Source organism: Lactuca sativa, chromosome 3 (genome assembly GCF_002870075.4).
Source record: "Lactuca sativa cultivar Salinas chromosome 3, Lsat_Salinas_v11, whole genome shotgun sequence".
Lineage (NCBI taxonomy): Eukaryota > Viridiplantae > Streptophyta > Magnoliopsida > Asterales > Asteraceae > Lactuca > Lactuca sativa.
This window is the reverse complement of record NC_056625.2, coordinates 33,983,653-34,005,793: the sequence shown is the minus strand read 5'-3', so window position 1 is coordinate 34,005,793 and position 22,141 is coordinate 33,983,653. Positions and strand designations below refer to the sequence as shown.

The 22,141-nt window shown below is 32.6% G+C and overlaps 1 protein-coding gene and 2 long non-coding RNA genes across 3 annotated transcripts; 1 reads left to right on the top strand and 2 right to left on the bottom strand.

Moving 5' to 3' along the window:
• Window positions 1-1,166: 1,166 nt before the first annotated feature.
• Window positions 1,167-2,981, top strand: LOC122196974 (uncharacterized). Its single transcript, XR_006189733.2, has 3 exons — window positions 1,167-1,754; window positions 2,124-2,309; window positions 2,851-2,981. It is a non-coding gene; the product is annotated as an uncharacterized LOC122196974 (long non-coding RNA).
• Window positions 2,982-11,982: 9,001 nt separating this feature from the next.
• Window positions 11,983-16,059, bottom strand: LOC128132588 (uncharacterized). Its single transcript, XR_008230708.1, has 2 exons — window positions 12,854-16,059; window positions 11,983-12,169 (listed from the first exon to the last, which is right to left on the bottom strand). It is a non-coding gene; the product is annotated as an uncharacterized LOC128132588 (long non-coding RNA).
• Window positions 16,060-18,342: 2,283 nt separating this feature from the next.
• LOC111917246 (protein NDL2) lies at window positions 18,343-21,995 on the bottom strand. Its single transcript, XM_023912920.2, has 10 exons — window positions 21,864-21,995; window positions 20,187-20,286; window positions 19,987-20,090; window positions 19,802-19,902; window positions 19,637-19,697; window positions 19,466-19,552; window positions 19,309-19,386; window positions 19,180-19,218; window positions 19,044-19,099; window positions 18,343-18,945 (listed from the first exon to the last, which is right to left on the bottom strand). Exons 1-10 carry the CDS (start codon window positions 21,930-21,932, stop codon window positions 18,579-18,581), a joined length of 1,062 nt encoding a protein of 353 aa, XP_023768688.1. The 5' UTR covers window positions 21,933-21,995; the 3' UTR covers window positions 18,343-18,578.
• Between the last annotated feature and the right edge of the window lie 146 nt (window positions 21,996-22,141).

The window sequence follows — 22,141 nt, the reverse complement described above, 5'->3', positions numbered from 1 at the left end:
GACTTGATTCTAGTTGTTCTCTAGATGTGAATTTTGTCTCTCATCTTTTAAGTGAAATATTTCTCTAAATAATTTTCATATTTCTTTTGCCTCCCTTGACCCTTTCCTGTTTCATTAGTCTAAGTTTATGATGACATTTCTCTTTCTAATTAGCTACTTTTTATAATGGTTATGTGTTGACGATTGATATGTGGATGTATTCAGGGTTTTTGAAATGTAATCTGCTTACTCCCTCTTCTTGGAGTCAGGGAGTTTTTTGCTACAGTTAAATATTTCTTTATTCCCATTTGGCAATTGGCAAAATGGTCATTTTCACAAGTTTAACATATGGGCTTTGCGACCCATATACCAAACCTATTATATTTATGACACCATATGTATGTATAAATTTTGGTACTCATTTCATGGTTTCATAATGTTTTTAGACCATAAATTGTCAACTTTAGCAACAAATTCTCTTTCAAAAAAAATAGCAACAAATATGTTAAATTTCTGAACATGACGGTTTTGCCCCCGTATTCTTCATCTCTTTCATTTCCATGTTCAAAAAGTAAGCCTAACGAAATTAAGATCTCTCCTTAAAAAAATTGCATCTGATATCTGATATGTATAAAAGATATAGTTGTTCACAATAAGTAATTTTTTACTTCAGATCGTTAGAAAGACGCTGATGTATTTCATGTGAATAGCTTTCAAAGTAATTTGTCTACACTGTTAAAAGCAACTCAATTATACTTTTCTTTCTGATTGCTTACCTCTACATATGTCTAATGCAATTTCTTTCTGATTACTTTTCTTTTGGATGCAATGACAAAAAAAATCTGAAATTACAATCCGTTATCGCATCAACAATTAACGGCTTAAAAATCTATGTAGCATCATCAATCCTTGATCTGTTTTTTCCTAATATTTTGCTTTAAAAAATGATAGGTATATAAAGCCACTGCCAGCTGAATCAGAGACGAAATTTGAATTTAAGAACATGATAATAGGACAGGCTGTACCCTCCAATTTTATCCCTCACATTGAGAAATGTTTCATGGAAGCTGCCAATTCGTAAGTGTTATTATTATTATTAATCATACTTCTGTTTGTTTTATTACCTTTATATCTTTTTATAAAAAAAAAAAACTCAACTTCTTTTAATTGTATATGTGCAGGGGTTTTTTGATTAGATTCCCAGTTGAAAATATTTATGTGGTTATGACAGATGGTGCTTCTCATGCTGTGGTTATGACATAGCAAAGTTCAGTGAAGGGGGGTATTTTGGAGAATGGACACTTCTTGGTGAATACGTTGATTCTTTACATATTGTTGCTTTAGGTGATGTAGTTTGTGTAGTTTTAACAAAGGAAAAGTTTGAATTGATTATTAGCCCTGTGTCATAGACCTTACAAGATGGGTACAGGTAAGAAATCCCACAATAACCAAAAAAAGGTACTGCCAAGTTTCTAATTCTTTATTAATCAATTGTTCAGGTCAGTATGCAGTTTGACTTAATTGCTCTTGTCATAGTGAATTACGCAATCGTAACTCAGAACGACTTAATGTTTTTGATTTATAACTTATTTGTTGCATTAGTGATGGTTTTCCAGAATTGATTGTTGTGTATGCAATGTCTATTTCATCGCTGAATTCGTGTTAATAAATTGTGTATATGCTATTTAGCCAAAGATGGTGATTAGCCACAAGGCAAGGATGGGAGATCTGGTGCTACGGGATCTCTATGCTCCGATGATAGACTCAGGGCTGAGGTAATTATTTCTGTAATGCTATGATAGGCTCAATTATCTATGACTCGCTTTAACATCAACATGAAAGTGCAAATGACAATACTAGAGTTAAGCAGAAAGACATGTCTGATGTCTCTAGAAGGCGAAAAGTAACAGGAAATGCTATAAATAGAATTTGAGTATGAAGTTCAAAAGATGGCTGAATGTTTCAATAATATGTCTTGAAGCATTAAGTTCAAAATATGGCTGAATATTTTTGTAATGCTATGATAGGCTCAAATATCTGTGTTGCCTTTTAACGTTTGTAGAGCCCTTCTCTCTATTTTCTACTTACTCTCTTTCGAATTTTCATTCGATTTTGAACTGGTGAATGCACATAATCTTGCACAGGAGAATGGTGTAAATGATTTCCTTCCTCTTGGAAACTAAGAGAAAGTTGTAAAAGAAATTGATGATCAGCCACTTCCACTTGTTGATGGGATTGAAGATCAACTTGTGGAGTTTTCGATAGCCATGAGAAGTATGATTGCTTTCATTCGGGTGAAATAAAAGTAGGATGCTTTTGTTAATAATAAGGTTCGTGTCTGATCCTTGTGGTTTATGTCACTCATAAGCAGTTGGCAAGGTTTTAAGAGAAGCAGCAGAAGCTAAAGCTGCTGCTCAACTTGAGGCTATAGAATGGAAACACAAATATGAATTGGAAAGAGAAAAGAATCTGCAACTGGAACAAAAATAAGAACAAAAGCTGACAAATGTTTCAATTTTGATCTAAAAATGGGAAAATTAGAAAGCTCAGGGACCATTTTTTTATAATTTGCCCTAAAACATATTATTATGTGCATTTTATTGAATCTTGAAATTTGATCTGTATGTCATGACATCTTATATCATTGTGCAAAAGCTTTACTAGTATCTTATTTGGAAATCTTATAAGATCATAAGAATATTATTATGTGCATCTTATTGAATTTTACATTTGCTCTGCATATCATAACATCTTACCATTATGGGAAAGCTTTACTAGCATCTTATTTTGAACATCTGTAGTTTTTTGACTTACTATTTTCTTAGTAATTGAAGTATATATTCAGAAAACCATTTTTTTCTTTCATTTTAGGTCCAACATTTGCTAAGAATCTTGGAAACTTTGAGCAAAAAGTAGGAGGCTCGGGATCCTTGAAACACTATCCAATTGAGCTTGAAAATGGTGAAAAATCTCAGAGGTGTTGTGGAGAAAATGGGATTTGCTCTCATGTAAGTTTTTTTTATCAATGTTCAAGTATTGATATTGGTCCAATTTATAAAGTCATACTTAATCTTCTTCTGATGCTTACTATAAGGGCATTTTAGTCATTTCTTCAGTTTTATGTCTCATTAGTTACCTACCTAACTTAGTCACTTAACTTATCTAACGATGCCATAATCAGTATGATGCATTTGTTGAGATAAATGAGGTATGTATGGTGAAGTAAGTAGTAAATGAAAAAAGTTGTTCCTTTTTTGCTCTGAATGAACTGTAAATGACCATTTCACCCCTTTAACATAGATGCATAAATTTCATGCTTACATATTGGGATTTGTTGGTTTATGTGAATCTAATGGTTGCATTATTCAAATTTGTAGGTCTTGTTGATGTGCATAGTGACAAGCAAAGTAGCTCGAGATGTTGTGAAGGTGGGCAACAAGTTTTTTTTAGCTCAACTATTATTTGTTGAAGACTTTCATCTCTTTCACATTTGATGTATTACATTTGTCTAATATTAGAATGAGTATTTGTATGACATTAACTTTTGTGCAATGGATTGTATTTTTTGTATATGATATTTTATTTTCTATTATGAGACATGAAATGCAAATTTAATTTGAAAATTAGTAAATCTATATATATATATATATATATATATATATATATATATATATATATATATATATAAAAATTTACAATTACGATACGCAAAAATGTGTGTCATCTTCATTTATGACATGGCCTTTCTTGACAGCGCGTTTAATGATGCGCATTGCGTGTCATTAACACGCGCGTCGTAAGGTTACGACACGCGAATGCGTGTCGTCTTCCTTTATGACAGGGCCTTCCTTGATACGCATTGTGTGTCGTAAATGAGCGTCGTAATTGCGTGTCATAAATGCGCGTCGTCTATAGACGACGCGCAAAAGCGCGTCGTTTCTCGTTATGACAAGGCCTTCCTTGACGCGCATTTGCGCGTCGTCTAAGCGTTTTACGACGCGCAATGAGCGTCGTAAAAGGCCTTTTTTCTAGTAGTGCAACAAGAAACATACTAATGACGAGTGAGTGTTTTTTTCGGAATGATTGTTAATCGATTCCACAATTCCTAAGATGTTACAAGAAAACTTGGTCTATAATAACTCATTTTCTTTATCACAATGAAAGGTTAATAATGATCTCATTAAGTTGTATTTCAATCTTCACTATGAAACAATTTAAGCAAATCAAAGGTTTCAACAATAACGAATAAAAGGCGTTAGTGAAATTGATTAAGTATCTATCACCAAATCTATTCATGGATTGAAAAGATTACATACATCACTTATGTATAATTCTTTGTCAATCATTTTGTTCTTTAACTACTAATAGATAAAAACACTTGTGAATCATCTTCCTATATAAATAGGACGCACATATATCAAATGAATCATGCTCACTTGCCTTCAAAAATTCCATCCTTTTGAAGTTGGTATATGTACTTCTTATTTATATAGTCATGATGATTATGACATAAATAAGTTTCAATCAAATATCCTTTGATCATTTAGGTGTTATGATCAGAACTATCAATCCAATGAAAGCTTATAGATTTACTTCATAATCAACATTATGAGAAAATACTCTTGAACACATAATACATTGTTTCAGATCACGAATGTGAACATCCCTTAAACGATAAGTAAATCTAGATTTATTCATGAATTACAACTGTCACATGTCTCTATAAGAATATGTACAAAACATCTATTGTTTAAATAAAGACTATAACAAAACTTGTTATATCTTCAACATGAAATGTCATTCGTTTGTAATCAATTTATCATTTCTTCCAATAATCAACACATAATATTTATTAGTGTCACTTTAAGTATGAGTGTCACAACTAGGAATCTGAAGCCTTGTAAACATTGAACAAAGATAACAAATGTAAACCAACAATGGGAAAGCATGAAAGATGCTTATTCATTAACAATAAAATCTCAATCAAACACATCATATATGCACTACAAATAGCCAACAAGCTATTGGAAACCAAAAAATCCTTATTTAAGTCCATTTTGGACTAGGATTTCCTTATTGGGCCCAATGGGCCAATAAGCTTCCATTTGGACTATCTTGGGCTTAGAACTCTTGAATGGGATCTAATTGGACCCACTTTCATTTATTTTAACATTTTGGGCCATATTAGGCCTAGAATGAAATGAAATACCTTAATGGACCTCATTGGGCCATAACTTACCTAATTAGCCCTAATGGGCCATAAAAATCATTTCTTGATTTATTTTGAGCCAATAGTTATCTAAATTATCTATGAATTGGACTTAGGCATTTAAGGGCCCAATCCTTTCCTTTTTTCTCTCCATTCTCGGCCCAAGCCCAACCAAAGAAGGAGAGTTGACTTTTCCTATGCCACCTCACATTTATCCATAGGTTTCCCATGCACCATCTCATGTTTTCATGCAAATCAACTCAAAAACCTCTCTTCTCTCCCCTCTCTCTTGCTCTCGGCCGAATCCAAGCACACACACACACACACATTTCACTCATAATTCTCTCAAGAAAACTCTCTCCACTCCTCTCCATATTTTCGAGATTAAGGAAGCTTTCAAGGAGATTTGACCCACAAACACATCATCTAAGGTAAGTTGATGTTAGATCCATAATCTAGCTATTTCCTTTCATTCAAGAATCATCTCTTAATTCATTCAAACTCATGATCTTGCACCTTAGAAGCATCTAAGTTCGAGATCCATCCAAGGAACTTGATAGGGCCGAAAATAGCACCAAACTTCTCCAAATCTTCTTCAAAACTTATCCACAACTCAAGGTGAGTTTCATACCCCCTTCTTTTTGGTTTTTATGAGTTTTATGGGGGAGAATACAAGAAAATGTGTAGATCTATGTGTAAATGTATGCTATGTGTGATTTGATGCATGTATGTGTGTGATATCATGTGTTTTGTGATGAATATGTTATCAAAAAGTGTGTAATAACCGAGATCTAAGACATGAGAAAGGAAATAAACATAACTTAAGCTATTTTACACTAATCAAGTCAATAAAATAGTTTATAAGGTTAGAATAAACATACTTGAACATAAAACCCATTTTTGGACTTAAATTGTCAAAAATACAAACTTGGGGTAAAAGTCAATAAGTCACGGTTCTTGAAGGGTAAGAGGGTCCAAAACAGTTTCGATAAATATTTTCCTGATTTTTAGAAATTTCTAAGGACTTAAAATGTAAATTTTTAGCCTAATGGGCTAATTTTGGGCTTTTCGGCCCAATAAGCCCCAAAATGCAAAATTTTACAAGTTGAGGGGCTGGAAATGAAATTTTCTGTAAAACAGGGAGCAATTAGCATAATAAAATGTTTATAAGGTTCAAAAATGTTTTTCATTATCAAAAAGGACTAAAAATGCAAACTTTTTAGATTTTGTGCCAAAATTGTAAAAGTTGTGAAAAATGGGTCCTTAACCGAGAACCACTATTCTGGAGGGGCTGAATCTGTCAACTAAATAAAATTTGGGGTAAAATCTTGTTTTCATCAAATAAATCATACAAAAGTGTCAAGAAAAGTGTTTTAAGGACTAAAAATGAAATTCTTTTATATAAAAGGACCAAAAGTGTAATTTTATACAAGGATGAGTAATTAAAAAGGGCCAAACTCTACTTACAAACAATCAAATTAAGATACAAGATCCGTGAATTACCGACGAAAATGGAAAACAAATACACTCTCAATAATACATATCGTTACCAAACGAATTGATTCGGTCTCGAATCAATAACAACACAAAATCGTTAAACCAAAATAATTCGTTAATCACGCGATAACTACAATAAGTCAACATACAAACTTTGGGCTTGAAAGTTTCAAATCTTGCGTGTTGGGCCTTGCTAGCCCATCAACATGATCTTTGGGCCCAAAGGGATTATGCTTATGTGATATTGGGCCTTCTATGACCCAATTCCACGTAAAAGGACTTTCAATAGCTATAATGTGTTATTGGGCCCTAATGGCCCGTTAGTACTGCTAGTGAGGTCGAGAAGTCAAATGCGAGTTGGGCCAAGTGTCTTTTGCATTCCCGATAGCCTTGAATAACTCCTGGTAATAAAGGGGGCTTCGTACCCTCCTTTCTCCTCGGTTGTTGGGCTTATGAGAAAACAAAGTAAACAGATTTAGGATGATAAACAATAGTAATCAGGGCGGGGGGATTAAGTGAGTAGTAACGGCCGACGCCTTTAAGGATCGTTCATAATCTGTAGTTATAAACTAGTCATTTTCCTAATGCGTGATTATAACAACTCACAAACCCTAATTAATCCAATGCCACCCGGGTAATCAAAAACATTTGACGTATCGGTATAACAATAAACAAGTCATGTATTTACGTATTGGGAAAACACCGGGTTTTCCTGGGAAGTCCAACATTTTCACTTGTGTGACGTATACAAAATTCAACAACTATACATGTTTTAAAAATCAACAAGCATATTTACGGATCTTCACACTTTTTTTTTTACAAATACTCTTTTCAGAAAATATCGGATTTTCTGGGTTTACAAACTACACCAAATCATTTTACTACAACATTACTTATGAACTCACCAACATTTCATATGTTGACGTTTTTCAAAATAACTTGTATTCTCAGGTAACAGGTAAGCCGAAGAATAAGTAACAAGTTATGTCATGGTGTTTTGCTTAGATTATCTATCGAACGGTTTATGTTATGAAATTGTAATGACTAAAACAATGTAAGGGATGTAAACAATATCAGTTGTATTATTTCAATGCATGGTGATGAATGATGTTATGATTCATGTATAATCATTGTGATGGTATTCAATTTAAGTCACAAGAGCCCTCGGACGTTTCCGCCGTCTAGTTCGGGGGTGTGACAATGGCATACTCAAGTAAATGATGGAAAAATAAATAGCTCTATCATATAGATATTTGAAGTCTTGTCCAAGTCCGACTTTTTCAACTCGATGAGATAAGATGGTAATTCCTCCTTTAGTGTCCAGTTTCTTCCACAATAGAAACAATACTAATCATTTGGTACTTTCTTGATTTATGGATTTATGTTGTATCTCCCTTAACTGAACTATAAGTCTATTTGAGTACACAATCTCTTAGACTTCTTTTATTCAATTCTTGAACAGACTTGAAGCAATTTCTAGTGTTCTGATTGAATATCTTCTTTACTTGATGAGACATCTGATATGTTTCATAATTATCCAAGACTTTCTGCAAGTCAAGGTAAATTACTCTAGTATAATGTGAAACACATCAACAACATCACAATAATACTTCCATCAAAGTATCATGATCAAACCGATTGGCTTGTAAAGGTTATTCAGGTATGTGATCTTTCAGTATATATAATTTCTATTTATCCATAAAGTAGAACCTCAAGATATTATACCAATTATAGAAATTATAATCATCAAATGTTACTATATCTTGAAACTCAACAAGAGTTTTAACAAAGTTTCTTTTAATATTTTCAATATCTAGTCGTTAAAAAATTAATATATATTATTGTTTCTTAAAACATTAATTTATTAAAGTCTAGGATCCAAGTAACGAAACAAGTAAATGGTTAGGTGACATTTATCCCATAAACTTAAGCAAACTCGGTAGGCAGCGATTACCAATTGCATACGATTTGTAACTCCTAGATTATGGGATCCTAAACAATTATTGCTTAACTTGGCATGTTTATCCCATCTATTCCTCGGACCTCTCGTGCTTAGGTGGCCTTTATCACACAAGATTCCGATCAGGTCATCCTACTTGAAACAACTTGTTGTATTGTAACTAACCAGTGACAAGATGACCCTTTAGAAACCAGAAACAACAAAACTACCCCAAAAAACATAATCCAATCCTAGTGACCAAGTGACCCTGTGAAACTAAGACCATACAAATGATAACGAGTGTTCTTCAAAAGGATGACAATGGTTTGCATTTTTAGAAAAGGTTTTTATATATGCTTTACAATTATACTTTATAAAAACATGGTCTCATGTGCATCCACAAATTCATGTACCTTTTTGTAAAATTCATATCACTTGTTATGAGGTTCTTTAGGTGCCAAATAAAACTTCATTTTATTTGCCATTAGCCGTGATCAATTATAAACAAAAATCTTGTATTTTAAAGTTTAGTCGTAGATCGGTTTTAAGAACCGATAATAGTCTTAATAAAATTTCATTTTATATTTAAGACTTGGTGTTTTGGATGAGTTATAAAATTACTATTTTAAATCTCCTTTTAACAATCAACATCTTATGACTACATGAATTTGTAAAATAAACTCATTTTATTTTATAAACTCAATTTTATGCATCTTATGATAAAAGTCATATTTTGATAAACCAAAACTTCGGTGATGATACTTATGTTTTAAATTTCATTTGGCATGCATAAAACATAATATTAACATGTTGCGTTATGTTTAAAACATCAATATCATATATTAACTTTCGACACAAAAAATAATCACTAGTTTTATCATTTGTCGTTATAACGCTATAAACTAATTTTTAACCTTATTAATAAAAACTCCTTATTTATTATAAAGACATGGAGTTTATATAAATTTTAAACATCTTTTAAAACATTTAAAATATTTTAAAGTTGGGTATCTATAAGTTTTACAATAAAACTATTTTCAACCAAAAATTGAGTTTTAACCGGTAAACGGGTAATCGGTAACTGGTAAAACGTTTTTATAAATATCCATTTATAAACATCTTATGTTATCTTTTAAATATTTTTTACTCAAACTCCAAGTGATATTATCTTATGAAAAAAATATTATTTGACATGTAAAAACCATTTTCATACATAAAACATAACATACATTTAACATAAAATAAATATCACAAGCATACATTATAATGCGTATAAACCAAGTCATGTTTAATAATAATTTTTGCGAGCCATCACAAAAATTATTAAGTCTTTCCTAAAGGACTTAAGGGACACTTCAAAAAGTCTTCAAGCTCCCACTTGCCAAGTCAACTCTTGTTTGCAAAAGAAATTCAAATCTTCATATTGTGAAAGTTGCAACACTTAAACCATTAAGACTATAATTAAGCCCAAAACCAAAAGTAGAAGCTTATGGTTGGGATATGCTCTTAAATGGTTAAGTCATCTTCAAGGAGGTCATTTCTTCGTATTGTTACATTTAAAAAGAAATACAACTAGTTATTACAACAAATCAACAAATAAAAAGTTACCTATTTATCTATTATATCTTATGAATAAATAAATGTCAACCAAACACAACACAAAGGTCCAAGTGGCTTGTTTATACACAAAAACATATCAAATATTATAACAAACAACTCTTTGTTTTTTCTAAGGCAACGTTTATATAACCAAAATGCATGAAAAATTGTTATATATAAAAATAAAAAATTTTAACCAATAAGTTGCCAAAGAAGACAAATATGGATTTTTCTTAACAAAAAAATCCATGTTTGTTTTCCAAAAACCAAAGATTATCAAATATAAAAAAATCATTCTAACATATAAAAGATGACTCTGATACCACTGATGGGTTTTGATACGAAATATAAGTTTGTTTTTCCTAAAACTGGCAACGAAAGTCTTTAAAAATAACAAGTTTATTTTTAATTCACAACAAAACCAAACCAACTAGGATCCATTTATAGAGGTTAGAATGATATTAAAACGACCATATGATGTTTTAGAGATAACCTTTGAAGCCTTTGAACCCACTTGGTTTTGGGGTGTTGATGAAGATAGAAAAATCAAAGAGCATGATCTTCTCTACAAGTATCCACCATCAAGATTAAGGCACTTGGAATGCTAGTTCATTCTGGTATAAAGTACTTCTTAAACCTTTAAGTTCTTAACTTAAATAAGCACTAAAGGAGAAGTGTCACACCCCAAAACCTGAATGGCGGAAACGTTCTGGGACGGAGGACGTCATGTGCAGTATCAAAGCAATGCATAATAGTAAACAAGCAACAACATCATCCATTGCATTAAAAGTGTGTTTTGTGTATAGTTTATAAGATACCAAAAATTAATAATCAAAATAAAGACGAGTCTTGAAAGCTTCGTCTTCTCAAAAACCTGGTTATCGGTACCTGTCTACTGGTGACCTGAGAATACAAGTTATTTTGAAAGAGTAGATCGACATTAAAGCTGGTGACTTCATAAGTATTTTAGTGTCTTTGTTTGTATGAAAATGTTTGATGTAAATGTTTGTAAGTGTTTGTAGTAAATGTTTGTATTTCCTAGAAAATCCTATATTTTCTACTAAAAAGTAGCCTTCTTTCTACCAAGGCCCGAATGTTCTAAATGTTGTTCGTTTGTAAAAGTGTGTATCTTTCCCAATTATGACTATCATTACCAAAATATAGTTTACATTACCGTTTATGTGAGAATATCACAATGTGAATGCAATGGGAAAATAACGATGTACAGTAGTATTGTTTGTAAGTAACTACCAATGTACTAACTACCTTAAACCAGTTTGTTAATTAAGGTAAAATGTGATATGATTGTAACCATACTTGGTCGACTAGTAAAATACGACGCTCGAAGACGTCCAAATGGTATGACATTCGTCACTCGCAGACCTGCAGGTCCCACTGTAGCTAGCAGCAAGGTGTAGGATGGTCAGTCCCGTATAGATCTATACACAAATTCATACTCTCCCTCCAGGATACTTTGGTTACAAAACGTGACACAACAGTAGATTGTCATGCCATGAAGTAGTGGCTCACATTAATGTTATAATATTATAGTGTTTGTATAGTATGTTCTAGTGTATTGTATGTTCTCTCTGTTCTAGTGTATAGTATGTTCTCTTTGAATAGTGTTGTGACATCCCCAAAATCTCGGCCAGAAAAGACCGATTTTCATTTATGCTTTTAAAATAATTTCAGAGTAAATCCTTTTGATTTGAAAGAGTTGCGGAATTTGTTCCCAAAAACAAAACATGATAAAACAATGTTTACCAAAGCATTTCATAAAAGAAATGTATTTTCATTATATAATCAAAACTTGGGGTGTCATTGTCCGATACAGACCAATAAGCATAAACGATAACATTACAAGTCATTCAACAAATATATACATATACAGACTTGTAAACAAAACAACTTGATAGTTCGTCCATATTATGCCCTCGCGCCACTTCCTGTAATACAAATAAAACTGAGTGAGTCAGGCTTGGGAGTCTGGTGAGCATATAGGGTTTTCAACCCACAATAAATAATTATATTTAATTCCACCAACCAACAATAACCCAATTACCCATTCCCCACTTTATGTCCCTAAAATAACTAACACAAGGGACCTAGTCTAAGAATATTTCATCGGGGCGAAAACACATGCTTCGGGGGTTCCTCAGCAATATAAGTCAAATAAGGCAACCATGAGGGGGATGGAGTACAGCGAATGAACACCCAAGTTCATTAACACCTACAGGTGGCGAACCTGCTAATGTTTCCACAAGACTATCTAGAAAAGTTCGTGGTCGTCATCTAAACTCCGCTAGATGACTAAATCAAACAACAACGAGGCCTCTCATCTGTTTATTACACACCAACTATCTACCCATGTTCTACCCAACATATTAGTAGATAAAAATATACATTTTTATACATAGTTTAAAAACCTGTATAGCATGCTTTAATCAATACATATTCCACATAACAGATGAGGCACACACACACATAACACGTAGTTCATAGAGAATAAATCATATCTATGAGATAGAAGAAAGTGAATACACATTCACACATATAAACAACAATATACTTAATACACTCAAACCGTACTTGTATTATTATCATGTTTATGAAAGGTAGTATACACTCACTTGATCAGAAGATGATCAGACAGCACTACGGCTTGTAGAAGTAGTATCTCTCCGCAGATCTGGAAGATCTTCACAAAAATCGAACTTCTCGTGGGCAGAGCTTCGGCTCGGGAACCGCACTTCTCGGGATCTTCGGGATCTCGGGACTTGCTTCGGGGCTCGAGAATAATACCGGGGCTTTGGGGTATTTCTGGCACGCAAATCGATGCAAAACGGGAGAGAGAAGAGAGAAAAATAGCAAATGAGCCGACTGCCCTCGCATCCTATTTATAGGAGGCTGGAGCCTCGGAGTACGCGGGACGTACTGGTCCGAAATCGTCATTGCGTTCGTCATCCGAAGAACTCGAGTGCGAAGGTCGTCATGCTTCGCTATACGCGGGGCGTACAGCAGTACGCTGGGCGTACTTCAGATATGCCCGGTGACTCCCCCTTCGGATAATACCGGGTTTTATAATTAAATTTAAATACAAATTATTTAATAAACTTCGGAAATTCATACCTTCTTCATACGAACTCCGTTTTCGACGTTCTTTATATACACGCGAAGGTGAGACTACGCTCTACAACTTTCGTTTAGACTCCGTCGGCTAATTTTAACTTTATTTTTATTATTTATTTTTAATAGGCCGGTGCAGAAAACTTCGTTATAAATTCACGCGAAGGTGAGACTACGCTCTACAACTTTCGTTTAGACTCCGTCGGCTAATTTTAACTTTATTTTTATTATTTATTTTTAATAGGCCGGTGCAGAAAACTTCGTTATAAATTCATAACTTCTTCGTTTGACGTCCGTTCTCGCCTAACTTTTCATCGCTTCGATACCAACAACGAGATCTTCGATTCTCGTTTAGATCGATTCGACTAAAAACCGCTCGATCTCAAATCGAGTATTTCGGGCTGCATACCGCTAAGTCGAAACTTCAATAAATCATAATAACTTCCTCATACGAAGTCAGATTTGAGCGTTCTATATATATTCGGAAACCTCGTTTCAACTACTACAACATTAACCAAAGATATCAAGTTTATTTTACACTTAAATTTTGACGCTTATTTTTATTCTTAATTAATCAAACCACATAATTAAGTAATTAAGCACAAAACAAATAATACTCAAATAATACACTTCTCTTATTTCAAAATGGGTTACAAAGGTTAACCTAGACTATTACATTGCTAAAAATGGCAAGCCCGGAAACACAGGCGTTACAAGTGTAGTGTATGTTCTCTTAGTTTCTCATCATAGTATGTTCTTCCTTTTTTCTCATAATAGTAAGTTTGTATTGACTCATGAATGAGCTGACTCTTGTATGTTTCATTGTACTAGAAGTAGTGAGTAGTAAATCCCTAAACTATACCTATTATAGTTTACTAGTAATGTTGTTTGAATGTCTAAGTATGTTTGTACACCTTTGCTACCCAAAGGTGCTGAACTGATGTAAGAACTTTTATATCTATACATATATACATAATATATAACTAAGATTCAAACGACATTCGGACAAATAACCGGATACCCTAAGTCCACAACCAAACAAGGAACATGAAATAAAGTGAGTTATCAGTCCTAAGTCCTTTCAACCTTACTTATATAACTATATCTATATAGACATGATTTTGACAAAATATAAGTTTAAAAGAGTTTAATAAAAGTTTAACATATAAAAGAGTCTTAACCATTTGAATGGTAATAAATGACTTGATGTCAGTTTATGAAATGTTTTGAAGAGTTTGATTGATAAAACAGTTTGAAGTATAAGAAAATCCATTTGTTTGATAGTTATTAATCACATATGATTGATATAGTAACTATAATAGTTCTACTTGTATTACCCCCCATAAAAGCATTTAAAATCATTTAAAATATAAGTTAAGGGGGGTATGAACTCACCTGTAGTGAGTGATGCGAATGTAAGATAGATTGTAGGATGCTAAGTGTCAAGTGAAGACTTGAGCACACATGGATCCTATTAAGCATATAATGATACATATATGGATATAATTAGTGTATGAACAACTAATCATGATAGGGAACCACCTTATGGACTAGGAAACACTTATGTTGAAGTGTTACAACCACATATGATTGCATATAAGGGAGTTTACGGCCACACTTAGTGTTCAGGACCATGATGTTCACGGCCCAAGGTGTTTACGACCCTATGAGTTTACGGTTGTAAAATCATGAAGTCTTGTGCTAAAGGGTGTTTTTAAGGTCTTTTAAGCAACCAGGAAGTGTTCTAGACCTAATCCTAGCCTTAAGAAGAGTTTATGGCCAAACTCGTAGCCTTAACAAGGGTTTACGGCCAAGGGAGATGATCCTGGCCGTAAACTCTCATTGTTCATGGGAATTAGTTGTTTTCAAGGATGTAAATCAAGAGCTTCCACTAGATAGCAAGTATAGGAAAAGGAAACTTACAATATGGAAGCAAAAAGGGTTGATTTCGGCCCAAAGAACTAGTGTGTTCTTGGTGTTCTTGAAGATCTAACCCAAAAGATGAATTTCATGGATGAAATCAAAGGGCGATACTAGTTAAGGAGATGTATCAACTAAACAAAGGATGAAACACTTACATTTTTGAAGATAAAAATGAAGATCCTTATGATACTTGAGAGAGAATTCGAGTTTCTTGACTTGAAATGGTGAATAATGAGGAAAAATGAAGGAATATCATACTTAAGGCCATGAGTTTACGGCCACCTTGAGTTTACGACCGTAAACTCATGTGATGTGGAGTTTATGGCTTGTTTGACGGTTTTGAACTTCAACAGATATTTCCTAAAACTCATTCCTTGGATGTACTAGGTTTAGAACGCTCAAACAGACCCTAGACAATGCTAAAAGATAGTAGAAACAAGTCTGACTTTGATTGAGTTGAATGGTTGTACAAGATAGAAATTTCGGGTTGTCACGAGAAGCACTTTGAACCACCAAGGACTTGAATGACCTTCAAAAGAAAAGCAAGAGGATTAACACTTTGCTACTTATGGTTTTGGTGAGAAGAAAGGAAGAAGAAGAGAATGTTTCACTTAACAAAAATTGCAAGCCTCATGCATCTCTTATATAGTCCATGCAAGGTAAGGCATAACCATTAAAATACTCTAAAATAATGATAGCATTTAGATGCATGAGAGACAAAGCATGGAGGTTGAAAAAGCAACCTCCATCTTATTTTAATATTTTGGTCATACATTTAATTATAAGAAAGATTCTTCAATTTTTATAAACTCAAAGTTTATAAAATATAATATTTGTCTTTAGGTAAAAGACAAAAGAATTCAACTAGTCCAAAAGGTTGTGCATGACTTATTAATTCATACCATATGAAATAATAACTAGTTATACTCTTTTATAATTATTATTTTCACAAAACAATAATTATTCCTTAATTAAATATAAGAATTGATATTATTTATCAATAATCATATTAATATTAAATATACAAAATGTGTCAACTTGATAAAGATGTGACCCTATAGGATCATATATTATTAGCAATATCACTCCATAATGATTCTTGGGGGTACAGATTCAACACTAATGTCTTCTTAGTGAAATCATATCTTATCTACTTCAAACACTCTTCAATTTCACATTTATTCACCTAAAAATCGTCATAACTCTCATACTCTCCCTCTCAAGGTTTCAAGCTCAAATGGCGTAGGGGAGAGACGACCAGTCTTCTTAAGTTATGCACATTGACATCTAGCCTCTTAACTTCTTATTTTCACAATTTGACCACTAATGGTTACAAATGAGTCATTCGTTATATTTATATTTTGACCATTCTCTAGCAATGTTTCTTACATTTATGGTCCTCGACTAAGTTAGTTGGTTAAAGCTTGGTCATTCACTAGTTTTTTGTGCTCGATTCTATTGCTCAAGATGTCCCACATGATACCTTATGGAGTTAGCATAAGTGGTTCGTAGGACTAAGGAGTTAACTACTTTTCAGGTGACAGGAAAACTAGAGCCAACTAAATAGAGGAAGAAAGAGATACCAATTTAGTCTTAGCTTTCTTATTTGACTAATATAATTTTTTATTTAAATTAAAATTAAATTTAAAATTCATAAGTTATCAAATATTTATTATTATTATTAATATTATTAGTTGATTATTTTATTTATTTGTTTGTTTGTTTAGTTTATTTATTTTATAAAATTAAAAATTTGTCATAATCTATATCTATATCTATACAATAATATAAAAAATATTTTTTTTTCTTTCACTATATGCTTTTGAAACCCTCTAAACTTTTTATATTTCATTCTAATTTATGTTTTATTAATTTACTTGTGTTATTATTTATTAAATATCAAATATTGTCATATTAATAGTATATTTTTTTGAAATATCAATACAAATACTTAAAAATATTAATTTAAATATTATATTAAATCCAAAATATAAATTAAAGTATCAAATAGAAATAGAATTATTCAAATACTATTTTTTTTAAGTTTAATATATATATATATATATATATATATATATATATATATATATATATATATATATATATATATATATATATATATATATATATATATCGAATTATCTAAAAATAACCAAAACTATTTTTTTATAATAATTGAAAATTTTTCAAATACATGGTTTTTAAATCATACATTAAATAATAATATTAGTTAAAAATAACATAACCTTATAAATTACATTATGTCACATTACAAAAAATATATATTAAATAAGTAATTTCTAAATTAGTTAATCATACCGTTAAAAGTAACATTAAATTGAGATATTTAGTTTTATTCACATGTTCGTTGCGAGTAGTGACTATAACAAATTAGTGTAAGAAACTATTATTGCATGACTGGTATTAATAAAATAATTACTTTCAATATGCATTCACTAAATTTCAATTACATAATTTTAGATATTATCTAGTTTAAATATGTTACACGGGTTATTCATTTGGGTCACAAAATTCCAAGTAACACTCTAAAAAAAATGCAAACTGAGATAATAGTATTGTTGTTCATCATCGTATTTGTAATTCCGAGTTTTCTGGATGAGAATAAGACGAAATAATGAAAGACCGAAAAAATTGTAGATATAAGTACGTAAAGATGAAGATGATTTGTTCTTCCCCTCCTTGCCACAAATATGTTTATTTTATGGATATTGTGATGGATGCCCACCTAAGATGACAATGATTAATTTTGTTTAGATTTCAATTTGTTTTTGTTTCAAGTTTGTCACGGTTTTCTACATGGGTTAAGTCAAGTTCACGAACCCTCTCTTCAATGGCGTTCATCTTCATGATAGGGATTTACATCGAAAAAACCCAAACCAAAGCCAAAAATCCACAGAAAAATCAAAGACAACAAATTTTCAGAAACAAATATTGTTGAATTGTTGGTTTATTTCGAAAAAAAAAAATTTCTTTTTTGTGGGGAGGGAGTTCTTCATTAATATGATTATTAAAAGATTGAGACTATATACGAAATTAAAAACCTAAAACATATAATAAATCGAAGTTTTAAAATTGAAATTGAACCCCTAGAGTCTAGACCCATCTCTTTAAGATTGGGCCCGGTATGAGGTATCCACACCACACGTCCACACTCCACACGTATTAATCATTTTTTGTAGTTTTGCAGATTTGGTCGGATTCTTTTTTCTTCCGATCAACTTACCTGTGTACTAGAATTTGAATTTCCTATCTACATCCCTCTCTATTAAGTATTAACATTACCTTTCAGTTTGACCCGGGAGGAAGTCGGGTTTTAATCGGTTTTAACTTCAAACCCATGCTTTCCGGCTTATAAAGCTCCGGCGAGATCGAAGTCGGACTCAACGGGCTTCTAGGACTTATATTCAACTCCATTGCCATTGGTCTGTAAAATCCATACCCCATCAAAAAATATTCCAACGCCATCAACATCGCCTCCGGTTGCTCCTCCGTCACCACCGACCCACATCTTCCGATCTCCACCAGAGCACTGAATCGTCTATCTAGCTTCGAAGCCATATGAACAGACTCCGAATGGAACGCCGAATTCTCTCCGACCAAGATCAGACATCGACACTGCAGCCGTTTCAGCCCCTCCGTAATATCCGCTCGCCTGAACCAACATAACAAAATCAAAACTTCATTTCACGTTTCATTAACTCAAGCAACAACAACGCCTTACGAAAAGCAATTTCAATTTTAGTATTTTACCCGTTAAGAGCTTCGAGAATTCGCAAAACGTCGAGACTCTGCATCTCATCCAGCGACTGTAGTACAAAAGCGGTGTAAATTTTCTAAACCTAATTTTACACGCGTTAAATTAAAGAAGAAGAAATGGTAATCTTACTCTTCTACATGAATCAACCATGTCCGATTCACGAACTTCCTGTCGTTAGTTAAACGAATCATTTATTTTGTGAAATTGGCATATGATATGAAATTATGAACATAAACGGAGAAGATTTTTTTTTTGTACCTTGCTGAAATAACGTGTCAACAATAATTCTTTTACTAGACCACACATTCCATAATAGTATAGTACGTTCGACATAACCTGAAAAGGAAAAGAATCCATTTATTTTTGTCTCAACTCATTCAACATGGGGTTGGAATGAAAATATTACGAAACTAACCTTGTTAGACAACCATTCTGACCAAGAAGGTGCTTTGCATAGAGGAGAAATAAGTATAAGACCAGCTACACGAGGTGTATACTTTATCTGTTCCCCATGAAACATAAATAAATAAATAAATAAATATTAATGGATTAAATGATCGTATAAAATATTAAGTAGGAGTCTTACAGCAAACAGGGTGAGTACATAAGCACCGGCTGTTACCCCCAAGCACATAACTGCACCAAGTCTGGAGGCCGGAACAACAATTAATTCAGACGTCTATTCAACTTTTTCAAACTCAACAGTCAGTCATGAGTTTATTCAAAAGGGAATAGATAAAAATATAATTACCCAAAGTAATCAAGAACCTCAGCCACCTGGTCTGCCAAGTCATCAGCAGATAATGCCAGATCATCATCATCATCATATGACATGGCAGAAGCAGCTCCCAACTGCAAAACAGCAAAAACTTTATCTATATCAAATTGTAAGTTGAAGGTATAAAACAATAAATGATGAAGTTAGGGATTACTGACCTCATGGCCATGGCCAGGTGGACTGATGTGGTAAATGCAGAAATTATGAAGCAGTAAAGAAAATGCTTCTGGGCATAGGAACAAGCCTTGGAAACAGGACATATCTGCACACAATTAAAAACATAACGCATACTCTTATTAATTAATGCTAAAATTCTTTTAAAAAAAAACATTTTTAGTGATTTAAGTAATTCACTTACAATTTAAAGCTAAATCAGGATATGTAATCAGAGCTGGCTTATCAGGGTCCCCCAAGATGGCAACAGAAATAAATCCAGTGGCAGTTTCGACAATGTGCTCCTGGTGTGGTGGATGCATTAATTAAGGAAACTATTAATTTACATAAAGACAACTAACTATTTTGGTCAAAAAGGAAAGATTTTACCACTCTAACACTTTATAAGGATCATCCTACTTTTTATACTAAGTAATTGATTCCATGAGTGTAGATTTAACTTTTAAGCACACTCACACAAGGGTAACAATTACTATTTAATAGACAAAAGCTCTCATAAAGATGAATGGGAATATATGGGAGTAGACAATGATGATTTTTTTTTTTAAAGAAATTGATATAAAGAATGATCATTTGATCTAAAATTTTCTGACACATTCCCTTTTACCTGCTTCATGTCAATGTTTACAAGAATGTTTCTTTGATTCCTTACAGAATTCAAAACCAGCTTCTTTATAAGAGAATCCTCCCTTCAATATGTTTTATTTCCCAAAAATCTACACTGTGATTTGGTTCATATTTAACAAGTTTACAGATAAAGTAAGAAGCTGTTTAGATCTTGCTTGATTAGACAATACCTACCATACCAATTACCAAACACTTAAAAGTTACTGAACCTTTTCTAATAAAATAACCAAAAAGAGCGCAAAATGTTTGAAGTGAAATTAAAGCTTCTGATAGTACCTCCCTCCCAATAAAAAATTATATCACCCCCACAAAAAGGGATAAAGAATCCAAAATATTTTTGTACAGCTGGTCGTCAATTACAAAAAAGGGAAGGGGAATCATCGTGTAAATAAACAGACGAGTTAAGAACAGAAGGTAATTAACAAGAAGGGAACACAATTAATTAAGTTTTAAGTTTTAACGCCTCTCCACAATTCTAATTACATTGTATAAAAAGGAGACAGCTTATATCAAATATTAATTACAACTAAAACTTAAGCCTCATGCCAGTAGAGCTGTAAAGAAAAAAATAAGACAACACAAAGGCAACAAACTCTTTTCTTTTTATAGTTTGGTGATATTGACACATAAATTAGAATATCACGGGTTAACTATAAGATGCATTTATTTTATTAACTCGTTATATGTACTATAAGATCAGTTATTTTGCTACTCTTGTGGATATAGTCATATATATAGACTTGTATATACACATATACGCACCCTGTATGATAAATATTTGTAGAATTCATGCATCCGGCACTCGTCTCACACCTATATTTATTAGTCTTACTTCTTAATTCAAAAGATTTGAGCCCATTGTTCCACCATGTTTTAAACCTAAATTATCCACTCATCTCCAGTTCCTTTCAAGTAGCTATTCGACATGAATCATATTTGCAACAATTCTGTATCACTTTGGAAAAACTCGTCCTATACAAATAACGGATCATAAGTCATAACTAATTGATTTCGAGATCAAATCCCAACAGATTGAACAGATGCCTAGAAATGTAGTATCCACTTTTTGCAATCAATCAATGAAAACCATGGCTGGATATTATTCAATGATAATCGGTGGATAAGTAAGCAAATAAAAACCTTAACAATTAAACTACCATAAATCAGAATACACATACATAAATGTGGCAATTCCTCGATGTATACATGTAAACGGTGAAATGTATCTTCTAACCTTTCCACCAGGAGAGCTTGTGTCCATGTCAATGGCGACAGAATCGCTTGAATCCGCCATTATTGGCATCAATTTGTTTATATACGAATCTACGTTTTTGGCTCTCTATATCTGAGTAGCGAAGTGTGTGATTTTCTCTCTCTCTATCTATATATAGGGAGCGAGCCTCGTTATGTGTATGTATGCGTATCATACCCAAATGGCAATTTTGGCCCCTATAGTTTGTATATATTTTCGTTATGCCCACAATTGTATTCTTTCCATATCAATATATGTTG

Bases quoted from the DNA above. Each gene is read 5' to 3' on its own strand.
- LOC111917246 (XM_023912920.2), bottom strand. From the start codon at position 21,932: ATGCCAATAATGGCGGATTCAAGCGATTCTGTCGCCATTGACATGGAC. The intron at 19,553-19,636 runs GTAAGACTCCTA...CATGGGGAACAG, and splicing joins ATGTACTCACCCTGTTTGCT to ATAAAGTATACACCTCGTGT. The intron at 19,100-19,179 runs GTAAGATTACCA...TTTGTACTACAG, and splicing joins TGGTTGATTCATGTAGAAGA to TCGCTGGATGAGATGCAGAG.